General features: G+C 53.1%; 2 protein-coding genes across 9 annotated transcripts in view; both read right to left on the bottom strand.

Annotated features, from left to right (window-relative positions):
* Positions 1–583: 583 nt before the first annotated feature.
* On the bottom strand, positions 584–9163 carry Spata32 (spermatogenesis associated 32). 4 transcript variants are annotated; one of them, XM_063251754.1, is made up of 5 exons: positions 8849–9163; positions 4798–4852; positions 4017–4059; positions 2911–3785; positions 584–2509 (listed from the first exon to the last, which is right to left on the bottom strand). In XM_063251754.1, exons 1-5 carry the CDS (start codon positions 8865–8867, stop codon positions 2425–2427), a joined length of 1077 nt encoding a protein of 358 aa, XP_063107824.1. In that variant the 5' UTR covers positions 8868–9163; the 3' UTR covers positions 584–2424. The 4 variants fall into 4 exon arrangements, with proteins under 4 accessions (XP_063107824.1, XP_063107823.1, XP_063107826.1 ...); XM_063251753.1 differs by having other exon boundaries at positions 2911–3788; XM_063251756.1 differs by having other exon boundaries at positions 4017–4151.
* Positions 9164–9314: 151 nt separating this feature from the next.
* The window catches only part of Map3k14 (mitogen-activated protein kinase kinase kinase 14), a 38963-nt gene continuing 28829 nt past the window's right edge, over positions 9315–19448 (bottom strand). For 2 of the 5 annotated variants that reach the window (XM_063251732.1, XM_063251733.1), the window contains 10 exons: positions 16450–16579; positions 16193–16324; positions 15734–15838; positions 14121–14284; positions 13623–13773; positions 12288–12617; positions 12036–12139; positions 11615–11837; positions 10763–10863; positions 9315–10534 (listed from right to left, as the gene is read on the bottom strand). In XM_063251732.1, coding sequence (XP_063107802.1) covers positions 10370–10534; positions 10763–10863; positions 11615–11837; positions 12036–12139; positions 12288–12617; positions 13623–13773; positions 14121–14284; positions 15734–15838; positions 16193–16324; positions 16450–16579 — 1605 coding nt within the window. In that variant the 3' untranslated portion in view covers positions 9315–10369. The remainder of the gene's footprint in view (positions 10535–10762; positions 10864–11614; positions 11838–12035; positions 12140–12287; positions 12618–13622; positions 13774–14120; positions 14285–15733; positions 15839–16192; positions 16325–16449; positions 16580–19448) is intronic. The other 3 variants (XM_003465731.4, XM_063251735.1, XM_063251734.1) reach the window with 3 other exon arrangements.

Genomic DNA, 19448 nt, shown 5'->3' on the forward strand with positions numbered 1-19448 from the left:
TGCCTGATGCAATCCCCGACCAGACGCCAGGACCCAGTCCCAAGGGCAGCAGTGGCTGCTCTCGAGTCATAGATGGCAGCTACTCTGAGCCCCTGCCTCGTGGTAGCAGGTCTTGAGAGCTGCTGGTCATGTAGAAAGTGACCACTCAGCAGGCTCTGACAGTGCTGGGATGTGGTCTTTGGGGACTGGTGATCCCTTCTGCCTGCATGTGATGAGACTGGGAATTCATTCTTTCCCTCTTCGTTCCTCTTCACTATCCTGTCCATTTATCCACACTCCACACCCCTTTGCTCACCGTTTGCTCTGGTACCGCAACTGCACTTCTCGGTATTTACCCAGATGATGAAAGACATGAATACACACACAAACCCGCACCCAGGTCTTTATAGCACCTTTAGTTTCAGTCACCCTGTCTTGGTTACTTTTCTCTCTTTGCTGAGACAAAATACCTGGTACCTAAAATTAAGAGGGGCTGGGGATTTAGCTCAGCGGCATAAGCGCCTGCCTTGCAAGCAGGCAGTTGTGAGTTCAATCCCCGTTACTGATAAAAAGGAAAAAGACTAAATAAATAAATAAATAAATATTAAGGAAGAAAAGATTTATTTATCTCACAGTTCGTGGAGGTTTCAGTCCTGTAATCAGCTGGTTCTAAGGCAGGGTGGTGTGGCACAAGGGCAACCCTTCAAGGTGCAGAAGTCAGCAAAAACAAGAGCAAAAGGGCGGGGGCAGGTAGAACAAGCCTCTTTTCCTTCCTTATATTGTAAGCAGGCTATTGGCCCAGAGCAAGCGTAGCACTCACACCATCTCACTCCCTCTTGCACAGAATGAGAATGTTTACAAAGTAAGGGCCCTGCCTCTCTGCTGAGTGGCTTAAACTTCTACACTTCTCAGATTGATGCAATGTATCAACTGTAAGAGGCCCAAACATTGGATAACTTTAGTAGGTGACCAGATAAATGAACCATGGTACATCTGGGGTAGTGGCTGAGAAGCAATGAGCTGCCCCAACAAGACAGGGCCGGGAAACTAAACTGAACGCTCTTAAGTGAAAGAAGCCAACTGGAAAAGGCAAAACCAGCGCAGAGGGGTTGGGGGAAGGCAGGATTGCTAGGGTGGCAGAGGCATCCTGTGTGACACTGTAGTGACAGATCCCTGTCCCAGTATCACTTTTCAGAGCCCGTGGACACTGTGCCTCTAGGGCAGGAGCCGAGCAGGATGGCGTATAGGCAGGACTGGGAGTTTTGGGGAACTCCACACTTTCAGTTCTGTTTTGCTTCGTACCTAACACTGCCCTAAAACATAAAATTTATTAAAACAACATCATTGAATCCAGACAGTCCAGAGGGCTCACTACCTCTTGGGCCAGCCGTCCCAGGACACTATGTCTCTCCTTCTGGTGCCCCTCCAGCCTCCTGCTCTCTGCCCTCTACCTGAAGCTTCTTCTAAGCCCCACTTCCTGGCCCTGGCACCGCTTGTGCCCTTCCCAGGCTCCTGAAATGCATGAAGCTGGGTGTCGGTCAAAAGCCCACCAGGGCCTTGCGGCCCACTCTTCTCCCTGTTGCTCTGCACCCTCTACACCCCAGGCCCTCTGGAGCTGGATACCTCACGTGGCCTTTCCTCTGGGTGCTATGGGTGACCTGTGCATTTGTGTGTTTGTGTGTGAGACTCTGGTGGGCATGCAAGTGCCCTGGTGTATGAGTAGTGTGCTTCCTGTGTGTGTGTATAGACCGTCTGTACAAAGGCTGATGGTGTGCATGTGTGTGGTTCCAGGAGGGCATGCACCGTTATACACGGGCTCTTTCTGGTTGCAGAGACTGAACCCAGGACCTTGCACTGAGTGAGAGCCCCAGCCCTTTTTATTCATTTTGAGACAAGGTCTCACTAAGTTGCCCAGGCTGACTTTGAACGTGCAGTCTTTCTGCCTCAGCCTCCCAGATAGCTGGAATGACAGGTGTGAGCCACCACACCTGGGCTTTTCCCCTGCATTTTGGGTATCTCTCTGTTCAAGGCTGTGCCCCCTTAGAAGACCTGTCACTAGACCTCTGCTTTCCCTCCTTCACGCCCTCCCCGGTTGGGTCTTTTCCACAGAGGAACAGGAAGGACTCCCTTCAGATGCATGTGATCCTAGTGTGTCCCTGGCTTTGGGCCTAAGAAACAAAGGCTCAGAGAGGCTCTGTGGCCTCCCCAGGTGCGCCCTGTGTCTCTGCAGGTGTCCAGAGATCTGGCTAGATGGCAGTGAAGTGACTGCACAGGGAAATGAACAGGGTGAGACACATGGCCAGGAAAGGGTGGGCTGGGCAGCTGAGAACGGGGCGTTGTCCTAGGAACAGGCTGTCATGGCAGCCAGCCTAGCTCACCGCCCAGGAGCATCTGCACAGAGGGCCAGAGCCGGGCCAGCACTTGAGGCTTTACTGTTTCCTGTAGTCATTTCCCTGGGGTGGGGGAGGATGACATCTTAAAATGGATTTTCAGCAATAGTGGATTCTCTTTCTTGGTTCCTGGCACCGAGCTGCAACACAAAGAGACAGTACTGCCAGAGCTCCCTGAGGGTTGGGGAGAGGTCCTGGGAAGAGTCCCATCTTATGTCTGTCATGGGGCACCGAGAGTCCTGCTCCCTCCTCTCCCGGAGGTGTCCTGGCCCAGCTCAGCAGAGCAGACACTGGCGAAGCAGAGGGTTTTCTGCTTTCCCTTCCGGCCTCCACCTCCCCCAGCCCCTGCCAGGTCCCTGCCCTGGCCCTACAGAATGCACCCTCCTGGCCCCAGGCCTCTGTGACTGCCTGTGCCTTGGGCCTGCACCCCTGTTCCCTTTGCACAGGCTCTGTGAGGTCCAGGCTGGGGGCATCCTATATCCCACCTGGCCCCTCCGTCACCCCCACCCACAGCGACTGGGCCTGAGGCTGCTGCACTCACTCTTGGTTGGCTCTCTGCAGCTGGGGTGACATGGCCCCTGTCTGGAGCAATGTCACTTCTCCTTTGATGGTGGCACAACTGAGCTCTTGGTTGCTGAAGTCCTGGTAAGAGCAGGGCTGATTCTTGTCTTCCTGACCCCTTGCTTTTGGCAGCTTCTCCAGCAGCTCTTCCTTGTCAAAGGTAGGCTGGACGGGCATGGGTGAAGGTTCCACAGCCTCCTGGGATGCAGCACTGATCTTGTGTCCCAGGCTGGGAAGGTCCATGGTACTGGAGGAGGCCACGGCCAGGGCCGTCCCAAAGTGAACCACTTCTATGAGCTCAATGGCTTGCAGCAAGGGTCCTGGCAGTGTGGGGGGACCTGGTGGCGGTGGGGGGCCAGGCGGTGTCGAGGGGTTTGTGGCTGTGAGGGTTGGGCAGGTGCTGGGGGCCTTGGGCTGCTTCTCTGACACCGGCCTGAGGTGTCTGGTGCTCTTGGTGCTGTCTTGGTTGTTCTGCTTGTTTGCTGCTGTCGGCAGACTGTGCTCTGACGTCTGGACAAGCTTGTCAGCCCAGAATAGGTGCTTGGGGGTCTGGGTGTAACAGCTCCTGGGGGTCACTGGGGCCTCCTCCCTGACATGCTGGTGCCTGGGGGCCACCGGCTGTCTGGAACTTTCATGGCACAGCACCACGGTGGTCACCTTCCAGCCTTGATCCTCGATGAGCTTGGGCTCAGGTGCTGGGATAGGAGCTGGATGTGGCAATGACTGCCTCTCCAGGCTCTCCAGCTCAGACTCAGGTGCTGGGACGGGACCTGAATGTGGCGATGGCTCCCTCTCCAGGCTCTCCAGCTCAGGCACTGAGTCTAGATCTGGTTCCTCAGCTAGCAATTCTGTCTCCTGCTGAAAGGTTTCAGCTTAAATGCTGTGGGTGTCAAGTGCGCACCCCTGCCTAGGCCCCGTGGTATCCATGCCCTTCCCACCCCTTGAGCCTCTTTAGGAGCCATCTCCAGGAGGTGGTTTGAGCAGGGTTCCACACTGGCCTGGTCCTAGGGTTCCTGGAATGGGAAACATGGACTCCAAAGGCCCCTTACCTGTCACTGCCCCAGGGTAGGTGATCCAAAAACTCACCTTCGTCTTGCTTTCCTCTTGTGCCCCCTGGGGGTGGAAGTCACTGTGGGCAAAGTCGATCATGAGGCAGAAGATTCAGGGTGGATGTGGGGCTCCATGGGGCAGTAGCTTCAGAGCAGGGGGTCCCATGCAGGGCTGTAAAGATGGCCTGGTTCCCCACTGCCCCAGGGGCTCTAGTGGAGGGCTCCTTTTTCATTCCCTTCATGAAACCTGAGACTCCCTTGCTGGGCTAGTGCTGACCACTGTGCTGCATCCCAGCCCCTGATTTTGAGCCTCACAGAGCTCAGGACCCTGCAGTGGAGTTGGGCAGCTCTGCCCCACCTGCTGAGCTGGGTTCAGGGGCAAAGGTAAGGCCTGGGGCCTCTGTTTTTGTCCAGCACTGGGGGAGCTGGCATAGGGACTGCTGTCTGGGAAGTGGCAATGCTCCCCACACCCAGGTGCCACTGCTGGCTAGAGAGATCCAGAGAGCTGGCAGGGACGTGCAGGTGGAGGTGCCCTCTTCCCTGGCCTCAATGCCCAGGCATGGTGACTCCACTCCTGCCTGGGTGTGCACCACCCCACTTCAGACAGTGGTTCTCCCAGGCTTCTGCTGTCCCTCTATCCCACCCTCCTTCTCATGTCAGGAGCAGAGGTAGAGACGGGAGGGGTGAAGCAGAGCACCCGAGCCTGGGGAGAGTTGGAAATGGGCAAAATGGAGGAGGCTCTAGGTATGGGGTGCAGGCTGCCAGGTCCTGCAGGCGGGGGGGGGGGGGGGGCCCTATGGTGAGGGATTTGTTCTCACTGGGGCTCCAGGATCTCCACTGCTTCCTTGCCACAGCAGGGGAACACGCCGCCACCTGGTGGGAGAAGGAGGTGAGGGCTTGGGGCTTCAGTAGGCCCAGCTTCTCCTTCTCTCCCTAAGCAGCTGTCCTCCACTAGCCCTTAGCTGGCACCTGTCCAGGCTCCCACAGCCACCTGCCCACATGCCCTCTGGGCCTTCTCTAACTCCTGGCACCCACCACCACCATGCTCCAGGGCCACTTGACAGCCCTCTCTCCAGCTGATGGAGGCCACAGAGCACAGCCCAGTACTGCTGAAGTGCCCTGAACTCAAGGTGCAGAGCCTTGGCCCCAACAGCCAGCCTCTCGAGTATGGCGAGACTCGTCATAGCTCTCAGGGTTGAAAGAATAATCTGAGGTTGACTTTGCTTGGGACCTGATTGTACCGCACTTAGGAGTGGTCTAATGTGGGTCTAAATACGAAACAATCCAGTTGTGCCTATGCAGAAGTATATTAATCTTGTATGCCACAACCATGCTAAAATGTTAGTTCTGGTAGCCTTTTTGGGGGGGGAGGAGGATCAAAATTCAGATGTTATATTCAGGAGTTATATTCCTAGTATGTACTTTTTTTTTTTTGGTACTGGGGATCAAACTCACAACTTCACACTAGCCAGGCGGCACTTATGCCGGCTGAGCTAAATTCCTGGCCCTCTTTACCTTTTTTTTGAGAGCATCTTGTTTAGTTTCTTAGGCTGGCCTCAAACTTGTGATTCTGCTGCCTCAATCTCCTGATTGATTACAGGTCTGTATCACTGTGCCTGGCCCTGGTAACTTTCACAAGAATTTACACCACATAGCAACTTCTGCACAAACTTCCCAGTCTGGACTCTTTTCTCCTTTCCTTTCTCTCTTCTCCTCCTCTTGCTTTACTGTACTGGGAGCCTCTTCTGTACAATGGTAACCATTCTTGCTTTCGGGGCAAGTATTTTACCACTGAGCACGGTGTTAACTGCATCCCCCCCACCTTCATAGATACCTGTTATCAGGCTGAGGAAATTCTTTCCTGGTTTCCTTGGGCTGTAGCCAGAGATGTTGGATTTTGTCCAGTATCTTTTTTTTTGCATTTATTTAGACAATCATGTTTTAAAAAAATTATTTTGTTAACATGTTGTATATATACTATAGTACGTTAATGTACAGTCTAATTTTTTTTGTCTTTTTCCTTTTTATTGTACCAGGGATCGAACTCACGACTGCCTGCTTGCAAGGCAGGCACTTATGCCACTGAGCTAAATCCTCAGCCCCAGTTGACAGTTCTTAATGTTTTTCTCCTTTTATTCATTTCTTTAAGTGTGGCATTGAGCCCACGTCCTTGTGTGGACTCTCCCATTTTAACCACTGGAAGTGTGCTCTCGGGGCAGAGAGTCCATTCACGTGGCTGCACAGCTGTCACCATCCATCTCCAGGACTGCTTCATTCTTTTTTATTTTTTGAGATGGTCTCACTAGATAGTTCAGGCTGGCCTCAAACTCATTATATCGCAAAGGCTGGCCTTAAACTCACAGCAATCTTCCTGCTTCAGCCTCCTGTGTGCTGTGATTACAGGTGTGTGCCACCATGCCCAGCAAGAATTGCTCTGTTTTTGAGTGAGGTTTTCAAATTTGTACCTTTTAAGGAATTGATTCGTTTTATATAAACTGTAAAATTTATTCACATAAAATGTTCACAGCATTCCCTTATTATCCATTTCATATTTGTAAAATCTGTAGGGATATTATTCCTTTTGTTCCTGATGAATTTTTTCCTCTTTATTTTTGGTTAGGGATTTTCTAGTTTTATTGATCATAAAGAGCCAGCTTGTTATGGTTTAGATACAATGTCTCCCAAAAGTCTCATATCCAGAGCCAGGCTTGACCAAAAGGGTGGGGCACTGAGGACATGATTTGTTTTTTGTTTTTGAGACAGGCTCTCACTATGCAGTCAGGCTGGCCTTGAACTCATAGTGGTCCTATTGCCTCAGCCTCCTGGTGCAGCATGCCACCATGCCCAGTACCGAGGACGTAACTTGGAGGGGTATATTCTGATCCTGGATCCTTCTTTCTCTCTCTGCTTCTGGGTCTCCATGCAGTGAGAGGCACTGAGGCAGAGTGCCCGTTCCAGGGGCACGGCCTGTTGCTGTGAGGTGCAGTGGGGCTGCATGCGGGCTCCTGGAGAAGGCAGGAAGAAGTGCAGAGCCTCCGCACCAAGCAAGGCACTGCTGTGGGATGACAGCGCAGCCCCCGCCCCATGTTGCTTTCTAGCCTGTCTCCTCTCGCTCTTGCTTAGCTCCAGACCCCACTCCAGCTGCTACCTGCACATTCTTGAGGCAACAAGAATGGGCTGTGCTCCAAATGCGGAGCTTCCTAGGCTAGGTGTTGCTCCTCCAGAGGCCATGCTCCCACAGGTCCCCAGAGCTCTCCGGAACCACTCATCGTGTTGGGTGAGGGGCCACTTGTGGGGTGGCCCCAAGGCCAGCCCCCAGACCTCCCACTGCACCCTTATCCTAACCCTTGGGGGAACACGTAAGGGGCTCATTTCACATTTCTTTCTCTAGCAGGGCATCTGGCCTAAGGGATGCTCAGTAAATGCCTTTGTAGAGAAACAAAATTCCTATCCTTATTCCACCAAATGCTGGGATTCATCCTCCATTTCCTTATTATTTTTAAATTTCGAGACAGGTTCTTACTAAGTTGCTCAGACGAGGCTTGAACTTGTGGTCCTGCTTTACCCTCGGAGTGCTGGGTGTATGGCATCACGTTGGCTTCACATTTCTCACTCAAGTTTATACCCTGTGCATTGAGACTCCAGCAGGGGAACGTAGCTCCACAGGTCAGATGGGTCTCCCTGGACATCTCAAGCACCCTCTCCCAGCTCAGCCTCCGTTCTCACTGAAACTGGGTCTGTGCAGCCTTGACTTTGCAGCCTCTGAACTTCCCAGCTCCGATGCTGACCTTGGATGCAGCCCTTTGCCACTTGCCTGTTTCTCTGTCTCCCAGCACCAGTGCCCACCGGAATCCAGGCCTCCCTCCTTCTGGGGCATGAGGAGGCTGACTTCTGAGAGGAAGCAGGTGCTGCCGCTTAGGGCAGGCCTGGCTGGTTTCAAGCCCTGAAGCTAGTGGCTGTGCTGTCTGAAAGGCTCATGCCTTTGGCCAGAGGGCAGCGGCCAAACCCTTTAGGGTGAAGAGCCTGTCACAGCACTCCTGCTGCCTCTATTCAAGCTTACTCCATGCTGGTGGCCTCAGGGGTGCTGGCACATTCAACTTCTGCCTGCTCTCTCTCTCTGTCGGTACCAGGGATTGAACTCATGACCTTGCACTTGCCAAGCAGGCATGTGTGCCACTGAGCTAATAGCATCCTGCTCCCCTGCTTGAGCTCACACTCTTCTGTGCCTCGGTGTCTTTATCTCTTATAGTTGAAAAAGCAATAACCTACTCGCCTGAAAACCCATGCCTCCTCTTCTGACAAACCCAGCTCTCCAACCTTTGTTTGGACTTGGCTTATCCCACACAAGTTGGCCTCAGGGTGTGCGCTCAAGGCTATGGAAATGGTTTAAGACACCTGTGAACCCTGGGCAGAGGTGCAAAGCTCTCTGGCAGTTGCTGCCTGTTACATATTTAATGCTGGCTCACATCCTTCTGGGAGAGATGGTTCCAAGAAAATCCCATTTCAGTGGTGATCTGCATCCTTCTGGGAAGGGGGGATGCCGGCAGAGGCCCAAACCCACTCGCAAAACACGAGGCACAGAGATGAGTACGCTCCCTGCGCAAAGCTCCACGCACCAGTAAGCACAGCTAGTTGCGACTTCCCGAGATAAGACGCAGTCTGGGATAATTCTCTAGTTGCTTCCGGGTCACAAGACACTGTTTTTGCGCAGGGGACCCAAGAACGCGCTCAATCTAACTGGGGACGAGCACGCGTGTGGTGCGCACTTGTGCCGGTGACACTACAGGGGGTCGACACAGGGAGGGGCCCAGGCAGAGCCGCCTCCCCCCCAACCCACCCTGCGGAATCTGCGCCGCCCCACCCACGCACCTCCACCTGTGCGCCCCATGAGGGCCGAGCTGCGTCGTCAGGGCACGGGTTGGTGGCTGCTGCCCCTTAGCCTCCAGTGTGCTCTTTGGCTTGCGGAGAGGGGTGCTGGTGAAGCTGGAGGCCCTGGTGTTTGTGAGGTTGCTGCGTCTGTGACGTCCAGCTGCGATCCTGCCATCGCTAGGGGTATTTGTGCGTGCTCTAGGCACAGGGCCAGGGCCTGCTGCCCAGGAACCTGCTGCTGGGTGTGGGGCGTGCACACTTGTGGAGAAGAGGCGCACTGCCCTGCCACCCGCTAAAGGTCGCCTGGACCCTGCCCAGTCACTCAGCGGTCAGCTGGTCACTGCCTGCACCCCGTTTTAGCCATGTCTATAGGCCTTGCAGTCCTCCTGGGAATGGCTGCCCCTGTCCCACGGTGGGGACCTTAAGACCCACCACAGGCTCCGGCGGGCCAGAGAAAAGGCCTGGGTTGCAGACTTTCATCAACACAGTTTTATTCCTCATAGTTCTCTGCTCTGCAACTCACACACTGCAGAGCCAAGGCTGCTGCCCCTCTCAGTCAGGTGGGCACTCCCAGAGCAGGCCAGCCCCATGGAGACAGCTGGACATAGGCCACCTTGGCTTGGTGTGGGACGAGCATCTCTAATTCACGGTTGATTTAATGCTACATGAGTGCTGAGTATCTTCCAGAGCAGAAGCGAGGGCGTGGTCTAAAGAGTGGTGAAGCCTGGCAGTCACATGTGCACACTGGTGACTATGGCCTTCTCCACCCTCACGGAGTCACCACTGTGCTGGTGGGCAGCCAGAAAAGTGCTTTGGAGTCATCAGAGTGCAAAGTGTGGCAGGCAGCGGCCCTCCACGCTGGGGAAAGGCACTGTGGTGTGAGGGACACTGGTGGTGAGGAGTGTCTGTCCCTGCTGCTCTCTGTAGCATCCACTGCGCCCAGCTGTAAACCACTCTTGCCACCCTGCACTTATAGATGAGGGAACTGAGTGCAAGGAGCCAAGCACTCTGGGGAGCAGTGGTGGCCAGCAGTAAAGGACACATGCTGAGCTTGGGGACTGAAAACTACTTCCCCTGCCACCTTCTCTGGTCCCTGGCTAAACTGAAGGTTGACTGAGGACCTGCGCTGTGGCAGATCCTGAAGGTGGTGGTTCTGTGAAGGGACCTTCCCAGGCTGCATCCTTTCCTTTCTCCTGCATTCCAAAGGGGGCGATGGTCAGCACAGCCAGGCCAGGGGTTGAGGCTCCCAGGAATCCAAGGCTGGGGACACTGCCGCCCTGGTCCAGTGTGACTTGGGTGTGAGCCCCTGCACTTCTGCCTGGCCCTCTATCTTGTTCCCAGACAGGAATCCTCCTGCCTCTATCTCTTCACATGGAAGGCTGGGCTTGAGGGCTCAGATGAGAAGCATTTCACTTGCTCTCAGGGGACAGCAGACCCCAAACAGGCTAAGCCTCTCTCAGGGCAGCGCTGGGCACCAAGGAGGCTGCTGCTTTATTAGTGAAGTGGCAGTGGCAGTCGGGACTACGGCCTGTTCTCCAGCTGGCCATGCTTCACCCGCCAGTTCCAGGTAAAGCTGCAGTCAGGGGCCAGGGTGCACTGCAGGTCAATGCCTGAGTCTGGTACCTCCATGTCATAGCGAACAGGTTGCCCATCTTTGGTCACCAAACTGAAGGCTGTGGCTGGGATCTGGGGGTGGAGCAAACCAAGGATTGAGATGGCCTAGCAGCCTGGTCCTGTCACACCAGGGGGCGCCTACCTCCAGCCAATGGGCAGCCCTAGACTGTCTTCCTCCCAGGAGGACCTGAAGACCACCCCACCCCAGTCTTGCTGGTCTTGCACTGGGCCACAGTGGGCAGTGGAGGCTGTCTGCTCCCCGGGGTGGCATTTCCGGGGTTCTGAAAGCACCTGCCTCACCTGGCTGCTGATGCCAGTTGCGATGTCTCCTACTTTTGCCCGGTGGAACTCTCGGATGTGCAAGTGCTCGCCATTGAGAGACTGTATTTGGACTTTCACACCTAGAGGCGGGCAAGGCGACAGGAGAGCAGCTGTCATGCCTAGGAGGAGGATCCTGGGTGGGGAGTTTCCTTACAGAGGAGCAGGCTGGCTGTGAGGAAGTGGTGAAGTGAAAGCCAGGCTAGAGTGGCTCAACCTCACCCACATGTGGCTTCCTGGCTGCAGCCTGAGGATCTGCACTGTCTGCTGCTAGCTGGGGCAGCTGCTGGGATATGGAATTCTAGCCCAGTGCAGCAGAAAAGAAACGAATGCAGAGACTCTTGATATCGCTCTCCGAACGAGTGGCTTTGGCCTGGCCCAAGGGCTGCCGGCATGAACCATACTGGCCCAAGGAGGCTGGGAACTAACTGTGAGCCCATGAAGCCCTTGTCTACCAAAGCCACAGCGCAGCACCAAGCATTCAGCTTGGAAACAGCTGTCTTCCCATCTCTGATCTCCACCTGCAGAGGCAGCCAACAGCGTGTTGCCAACTTCTGGTTTACAACACTCAGGGGGATAGGGGTCCTGTTCCTTTCTTTCCTCCTTAGAAGACGTTAACTTTGGGCCAGGAGAGCTGCTCTTCTTCCTAGCACGGGGACCCCTGGGACACCACTGGCAGCCAGTGAGGAGACAATCAGTGGTCCTTTGCTGCCCCACCATCTCCCTGGACAGAGTTCTCACCCTCTGGGCCCCAGGTATCCTCCCTCCCCTCCCCCTCCAGGGAGACACAAACCCTCCGTGACCCCATGGCAGCCATAGGCTGCTGGGCTGTACCGTTGAAGTAGCTAGGGGTGTCGGCAGGCCGCCCCCAGGCCAGCACTGCGTTGCAGCTGGAACTCCGAGCCTCTGCCTGGCTGCCCCATGAGTGTACACCAGAGCTCAGGGTGTCCCTCGAGCTCTGAGAGGCCTTTGATGGGTTCTGAAACAGAGCAGGCTCAGGCTCAGGGACTGTTGCTGTGCTTGTGTCCTTCTGGGGGAAGGGACAGGTGCACCTGGGCTGTGGAGGGAAAAGCCTGTTTCCACAGGGGCCAGAGCAGCTCCCCGATATGCCAGCAGCTGAGTCCCTTCTTCTTCCAAGTGCGTGGTCCCATTCTAAGGAACCACAGTCCCCCTGGCAAGAACCCTGCCCATGGTCCATCTTTCAACCTGTGCCAAGGGCCAGAACCAAGGTGCCCAGCTCTCCTCGGGGACTCACCTCACTGCTCTCTGACAGGGAGAGGCTGTCAATGCTGAGACACGAGAGAATCTGCTCCTGTTCCTCCAGAGAGAAAGGGTGGGACAGGCTGTTCAGAAATAATTCTGCAGCAAGAGGAAGAGTAAGTTAAGAGGCTGGTAGGAGATCGCCACGTGGTGGACCCAGTGGGAGCTGACCTGTAGGCAGGGCTGAGGGGGGATTGGCCAATGCAGGCCAGTGGATGCTTGGGCGGGACCCTTCTGGCCACCCTACCTAGCTCCAGTTGCTGCAGCTCCAGCTCAGGGAGGGTTGCTCTCCGCTCTGGCGGGCCAGAGCTCCTAGCTGGGGCCAGATCCAGGGAGGACAGAGGCAAGGGTTCCCAGGGGCCAGGGTCCTCCTGGCTCAAGTTTAGAGTGGGAGACTCGCTCTGCTCTGGGGGCTCTGGTGGCAGTCGAGGTTGAACCGTTGGGGCCGGGCCTGTGTCGTATGGGGGTGAGCACTTCTGCTGCTGTGCAGGTGAGGTCTGGGGGCAGGTGGGCTGGTCTTGTAGCGGGTATCTTGGCTCCTTGTATTCTCCCCTCCAGGGGCTCCTCAGACCTCCCACTGTAAGAGAGTATGTGGAGATGGCTACAGGGGCACAGAACACAGGCCCTGTGCAACGCAGCGTGGTGGTCTCCTGTCTTACTGTCTGGGGCAAATTCAAACCTACAGAACCAAATCCAGGGGATACTGTTGGAGGGACTGAAGATGGCTTGGGGCTGTAGTGCAGCTGGGGGCAGCAGTGTGCCTCACATGTGCAAAGGGCTGGATCCCAGCACTGCAGAAAGGAAGCCCTGAGAGTCTGTACATAGTGCCTCTCACCCCTGCTGGCAGTTCCAGGTTTCTGCAGTGCTGTCTCCACCCCCACAAGCACTGCTGCGTCTGCTTCCTGCCAGCTCTCTCTTCCCCTTTCACTCCTATGACCACTGCTTGTCCTCTCTCAGGGTACCTTCTGTTGTGTTCCACACATCAGTTTTGATTGACTACATTTGTACAGTGTATCTTCATTGATTGGCTTTTAATTTAAAGCAGCACATTGTGTTCTGGGTCTCCTCCTGTTGGTTCCTCCTTTCCCTCAGCCCCGTGGCTTCAGCTGAGTCTCTGCTGCTCTACAAACACCGAGCAGCTTTAGGTGCTGGTGGTGTCCCACCCCTACCATTTCCCTCTACACTCCTGTGGGGAAAGACCTAATTGCAGCTTAATCCCTGGCAGCAGGGCTGCATGGCCATGTGATGCTCCCTTTGGAGCCGGGATCCTCTGCAGTGCACTGGGAGTGGCAGGGTTGGGCCCCCAGGTCTGCAGCCTGGCACTCTCTCTTCCACAGTGCCCAGGGGTCTGACAGCTCCCACCCTCACCTGTACTTGCTGCACCAAGATTCTGGTTTTTTCTTTAAGTTTCTGGTGGCGCCTGGCTTCATTCTGCATGCTGATCCTTAATGGGTTTGTGCCTCCCTCACTGTGCCCCCTGCCAGCATAGTCCTAGTACCTCCAACTTCTAGCTACCCTAAATCCCAGATGGGGAGCCCTCCTCCTGCCCTGCCCCTGGAAGAGTAGTCTGCCTGGTGCTCACCTTGCTGCAGCGCCCTGCATACCTTCCCCAGAAGTTCTCCAGCTGATGCGCGGTGGGCAGGCTCCTTCATCAGCCCCTCTCGAATGGCCTGGGCTGTGAGAGGGGCACAGGAGGCTGGGATCTCCCTTATAGGCGGAGGCTCACGGGCGATCTGGGGGCCGAAAGACAGCGTTTGGGCCTTGTCTCCTGCTCAGCACCAGGCCTTCTGCTCTGACACTAGACTGGTGGGGCTTCCCCAGCACTACAAGGGTTGAAGGGGTCTGGTGATAGCCAGGGCTTGGCTCATCGTTGAAAGGGGAACAAGGAGCCAGGCAGCAGGACACCCATGTTCTATACCTGGTCGGGGGGACAGGAGGTAGGCCAGGTCACAGGCATGAAAGATTTGGGTGGTGGGCATTTTAATCAGTATCTCGCATTTATGACCAGACTTCCCCTGGCTCAAGCCCTCTCAAGACCCACTGACACTGCAATCCTGTGGTCCTGGGAACTGGCACTGACCTTGAGGCAGAGCGGCCCTCGGAAATATTGGGTCCAGGGATGGCAGCCATTGAGCATGTGCAGCATCATGCAGCAGCTGCTCCAGATGTCCACCTTGGTGTCACAGGGCTTCCCCAGCACTACCTCGGGGGCCATGTGGGTCTCTGTGCCAGGGATGGAGTCACCTGAGACCAGGGTGAGGTGGAAACAGCACTGTGAGCTGCAGCCAAGAGCCTGGGAGGCCATTCTCTTGGCTCCTATGGTCCCTGGACTGGTCACAGAGGACGCACATCACATCAGATCAAGAAAGGAAATCTCCTAGTTGAGCCCACAGGGCTCACTCAGCCAAGCACTCGGGAACAGGAGCAGAGCACACTTCATCTACAACACATGCTGGGCCCTAAGTGGGATGGGCTGGATATTGACAATTAGGTTGAGGAAGACTAATTATTGCTGTGATATTTTGGGAATGTTAGTTGTGTGGAAAAAAAAAAAAAACCACACTAGTAGCAAAAACCTTTATGCATAAAAGACTAGGAGTAACAGCAGATGATAACAATGTAGTTTTCCTAATGATTTGTTTTCAGTTTTTGGTCAGCCCTACTTTCTTCAAAAGAGTAAAACTTATTTTTGTACTAAAACCCTAAAAAACTCACTAAAGTAAGGTGGGAGTTGGGCATCTAGGTTGGTTGGTAACACAACCCCTCAACCACACACTGCACCTCAGACCCTGCACATTCCCTTGCCTCAGTGCTGAGGACCAGAATTTCTCTCGGCTCCAACTCCTTCCATGTGGAATACTCCCAGGTATATAACGATATATCCTGGGTATGCCATGCACAGGACATTTATTTATGCACTTTATTATACACAGCACACGGTGATTTTTACAGTATTTTCAGTGTGCCTGAGCTCTGCCTGTAGCCTCTCTTGAACTGAGGTATGGAATTTTTACTCATGGGATCATGCCAGTGCTCAAAAATTTATGTATTTTGGATTTTCCTGTTAGGGATGCTCAATCTGTATTTCTAAAAGATTGCTTTTCCTGTGGTCAAAATGGGACCATTTTATGCTTAATGCTATACATAAAAAAAAACAGTATGAAGCTGTGTTATAATGGGCTAAACTAAGCACAGAAAAAGCTATGGAATCACATAAATTAGTCATGATTAACTTGCTGGGCAAGAGAAATGTGAGAATTCTTTTTTTTTTACTTTTTTTTTTTTTTTTTGGTCTTTTTCATTTTTATCGGTACCAGGGATCGAACTCACGACCGCCTGCTTCCAAGGCAGGTGCTTACGCCGCTGAGCTAAATCCCCAGCCCCCTTTTTTTTACTTTTATATCACTTTGTACTCTATTACTCAATGGGCAGAGATTGTTTAAATATTTAGAATAATGGAAGTTAAAAAGGCCTTTACTACTATAGTGCCTGCGCTTCAGGAAGCAGAATGCAATGGGGTGCTGATGACTGCATTTATGCCCAGTGAGGGCCTGTTGCTGACTTGGGCAGCTGTCAGCTGGAATCTGCAGGTGTCAGGTGCATAAACCACCAGCTCCACAGTGAAGGCACAGAAGGCATGGCTGATGCCCAGTGAGAGACACTGCTGTCTTCTGGACGGCAGCTGGGCTTTACCTGTGAGCAAGGACTTCCCCAGGCCACTGGGTTGCAGGCACACAGCATGGCCAAAGTCACAGAGGGCCGCACGGTTCCCATCAGTGGACAGGAGCACGTTGTCAGCTGCAGAAGGGCACCCGACATGGGAGGAAGGGGACAGGTGAGTCACATAGGCCCCAGCCCAATTTGGCTCAGTGTGGCCTCCAGTGAGCCAATTTTCTGGCTGATCCTACAAGACAGCTGCTGCTTTCAGTGTTTTATCAGTCACAAAAGTGGGGTGGGGGGTGGGTGCAGGAGCAACATATACCACCACTGTGCTCTGCCACCCCACTGTGCCCAGTGCTCAAACCACAGTCTAGGCAGAGCTGGAGCATGCCATTCCCTTCCCGAAGGCACAGCAGCCTGATTAGGACTTGCGACCAGGACACTGATTGGGTAGGAAGATGCAAAGAGGAGCCACAGGGACCAGAGCCTTACCTTTGACGTCTCCATGAAGAACCCTTCGTGCATGCAGGTACTCCAGCCCCTCTAATGCCTGGCCCAGGTAGAAGAGGGCCCGGTCCTCTGGCAGACAGCCCTTCTGCTTTATGAGCTGACCCAGGGAGCCACCTAGGAAAGACAGGCAGACTGCACGTGGGGCCTTCCCAGCTGCCATGCAAGCTGAGGGCAGGTGGAGGAAAGCAAGTCAGTCTCAGCAAAACTGTGAGGGAGAATGAGTGTCACTGACACCTTACCTTCTAGCAGCTCCATGAAGATGTTGATCCAAGGACCTTCCCTCACTGCACCATACAGAGGGACGATTTGGGGTGAGCTTAGTCCTGCACATGCCATTAGCTCTTCTGCCCGAAATACCTCGACCCGTACCTGAAAGAGCCCAGAAGTGGCTTAAGCCAGGGTAAGAGGTCAGCTGGGTGCCGACCATACTATTAGGACCTCAGAGCTCCATATGCAGACCTGGAATGTCTGGGGATAATGCTCAGGCTGCATGGAGCCCAGGGCTGCTGGCCTCAGGGGCAATGCTTATACTTGAGACGCAGTCATACAAGCCATAATCTTCACAGCCTCCTGGCATACTGCTGCCCTCAGGTGCCCAGTACAGGACCTCCTTCTCCATCTGAGGGTGTACTGTGCAGCTCAACACCCATATCTCCTCAGAAGTAGAGTCTCCCCATCTGCCAGGTGCTTCTGCTCCTCAGCATTCCTTCAGTACTCTTAATTCTTAAAATTAATTCTTTCCCAGAGGACAAAAATGTCCAGACAGGTCTGAGTTTATATTTACTCCTTCTGTAGCTGTTTCCCCAGCATCTGGGGAGGTTTTGCCTGGGTTGTCTGTGCCATGGACTGGCAGGCTAGGGACATCTGTTGCTTTTCACAAGGGCCAGCAGCAATGAGTGGTGGGGGAAGCAGGCGTTGGATACAGGCATCTTGGGTTTAGATCCTAGCTTAGCCTTTAAAATAAGGTTATGTATGTTGCTTCCAATACATTGCCACATGTAAACGGTGGAGACAGTAGCATCTGCTCCAGGGTAACACAGCTGGCATCCTGCTGGCCACCAGTGGGCACAACAGAGCCAACTGCAAGAGATGTGTCAGGACCTGGCAGTCAGTTTGGAGACTTGCTGACTAGGAAACTGGAGCTCTGATGAGAAGCTTTTGGACTTTTGCATATTAGTGGAAAATGTCTCTCTTTGGTTATTTAGAGAATATCTGGTTTATTTAACCAACTAATATGAACTTTGACTTTAATCTGCTTCCAATTCTCAAAGGCACTGAACTGATGGGACTAATTCACCAACAGCATCTGCACTGCCATTGTCTTTAACGTGAAGCACCCTAGTGTCCTGCAGGATAATTCTGCATGGGAAAGAAACCAGCTTGACCTCTGCTGCAGACAGTATCAACCACCTGCTCGACAGTGTTTAGTTCCAGCACCAGTCACGTTGTGCTAACTAGATGGCACATCTTCAGGAAGCTGTGATGGTACTTTGGGGCAATATGGAACAGCAAGTAAAGGTGGCATGGTTTGGTCTGATTTCAAGGCTTGAGAAGCTGTACCTGTAGCTGTCAGCACTTTGGCTGTTTAAGAATGGAAGGAAAATTTTTCTTTTAACTTACATATCTTGATTTTCAAATAGGTGATAAATTTCAGAATAAAGATATTGCTTGGTCTGTTTAAATAAATGGAACTGCTAGAGACTTGGTTTGATCTGAGGTGCCATGAAAAATTCAGACGCTAAAGGCTGGAAACCAAGACAGTACAGGAGACTGTTTTAACATCACAGAGATCTGTGTCTCAGCAGCACTAAGACAGTCCCAGCACCTAGACTGATGAGGACAGAACAGCCCGGGAAACCTCAAACAGTGAGCCCAGGGAAGCAGGAGTAGGGTCCTGAGGAGTCAGGGGGATGGCAGACCTGGCCTGCAGGGTCTCTGGCCTGGAGCTGGGTCTGGACCGGGATAAGTGTGCTGATGGGAACTGGTATTTAAGGCCCACTACCACAGGCCAGGCACTGTTCGAATATTTCTAAGCCTCAGCCTGACAGCCTATGGGGGTAGTTTCATCACTATCTTCTTAGACAAGAAAGTGAAGGCTGGACGTTAATTTGCCCAACGTCACTAAGAATGCAGTGTCTTACCGGGTTTTGGGCTGGAGATGCTGGATTCTAGAACTGCCCACTACTGTGCCTTCAGGACTTTCAGGCTTAGCCACTGCTTGTGGGTGTGTGTACACACATGCAGGAATATCCCTGGTGCATGTGTGGACAGTACTTGGTCCATTGGCAGATCCACAAGCCACCTCCCCAATTCTATCTGCCTGCACGTGTGAGTTGGGACCACTCTCTCTTTGAATTCCTTCTTGTTTTCTTTTGGATTGTTATAGGCTATATTCTATTGGCAAAAAAAGTGATATAAGTAATTGTATCAGTTGAAGAGTTCAGGAACATACATTTCAGGAAAGTGACTAACACCAGCCTAGATGGTCCTCTTAGGTCCATGATTGGTGTTCCCTAGCCCTTGTTCCATTTTCACCCTAAACATGTTCAGGGCTGATATGTTTACACAACTCCCCCTTCGAGCTGAGTAAGTCCAGCTCTGTTACAACTCCAGTTCCTTCAGCTCAGGACTGTGGGATCCACCTGTATTCTTAGACCTACACAGAGCAGGTGCTGTGTGACTGATGGTTTGACTTGGCCAACACCACAGTATCCTGGGACCCAGGGCCCCATGCTTGTGTCAAACACCCTAACATGAGTAGGTTTTCTAAAGATTTTATTTTTTTTGAACCAGGGATTTATGACCTCACACTTGCCAGGCAGGCACTTGTGCCACTGAGCTATATCCTTGGCCCAAACAAGCAGTTCTCAACCCTCTTCTGACCACGGGTCCCTCTGAGACTCTAAGTGGTGTGTGCCTATACTTGCCATGCACATAATCAGGTTCCAGAACCCAGGGGCTCTATGAATTTCCCCAGGGACAGGAATGAGGACCTCCATGCTGGCTGTTAGCTCAAGGGTTGTGTTTGAACTGTTAAGGAACTCTGTCTATGATATACATCATATAAAAAATCATGGTACAGAATGATCTCTAGAGTCTCATTTTTTATAAGAATCGTATCTTTCATCTAAAAAGTCTAGAAAGATTTAAGTCAAATGCCATTTATCTCTGAGAATGGGATTGGAGAGAGGAGAGACTTGTTTTTCTTGAGTATTATTTGATTTGAGCTTATATTTAC

The sequence above is a fragment of the Cavia porcellus genome, unplaced genomic scaffold (genome assembly GCF_034190915.1).
Source record: "Cavia porcellus strain 051 isolate PalLab524CR breed Dunkin Hartley unplaced genomic scaffold, mCavPor4.1 scaffold_6, whole genome shotgun sequence".
Classification (NCBI taxonomy): Eukaryota; Metazoa; Chordata; class Mammalia; order Rodentia; family Caviidae; genus Cavia; species Cavia porcellus.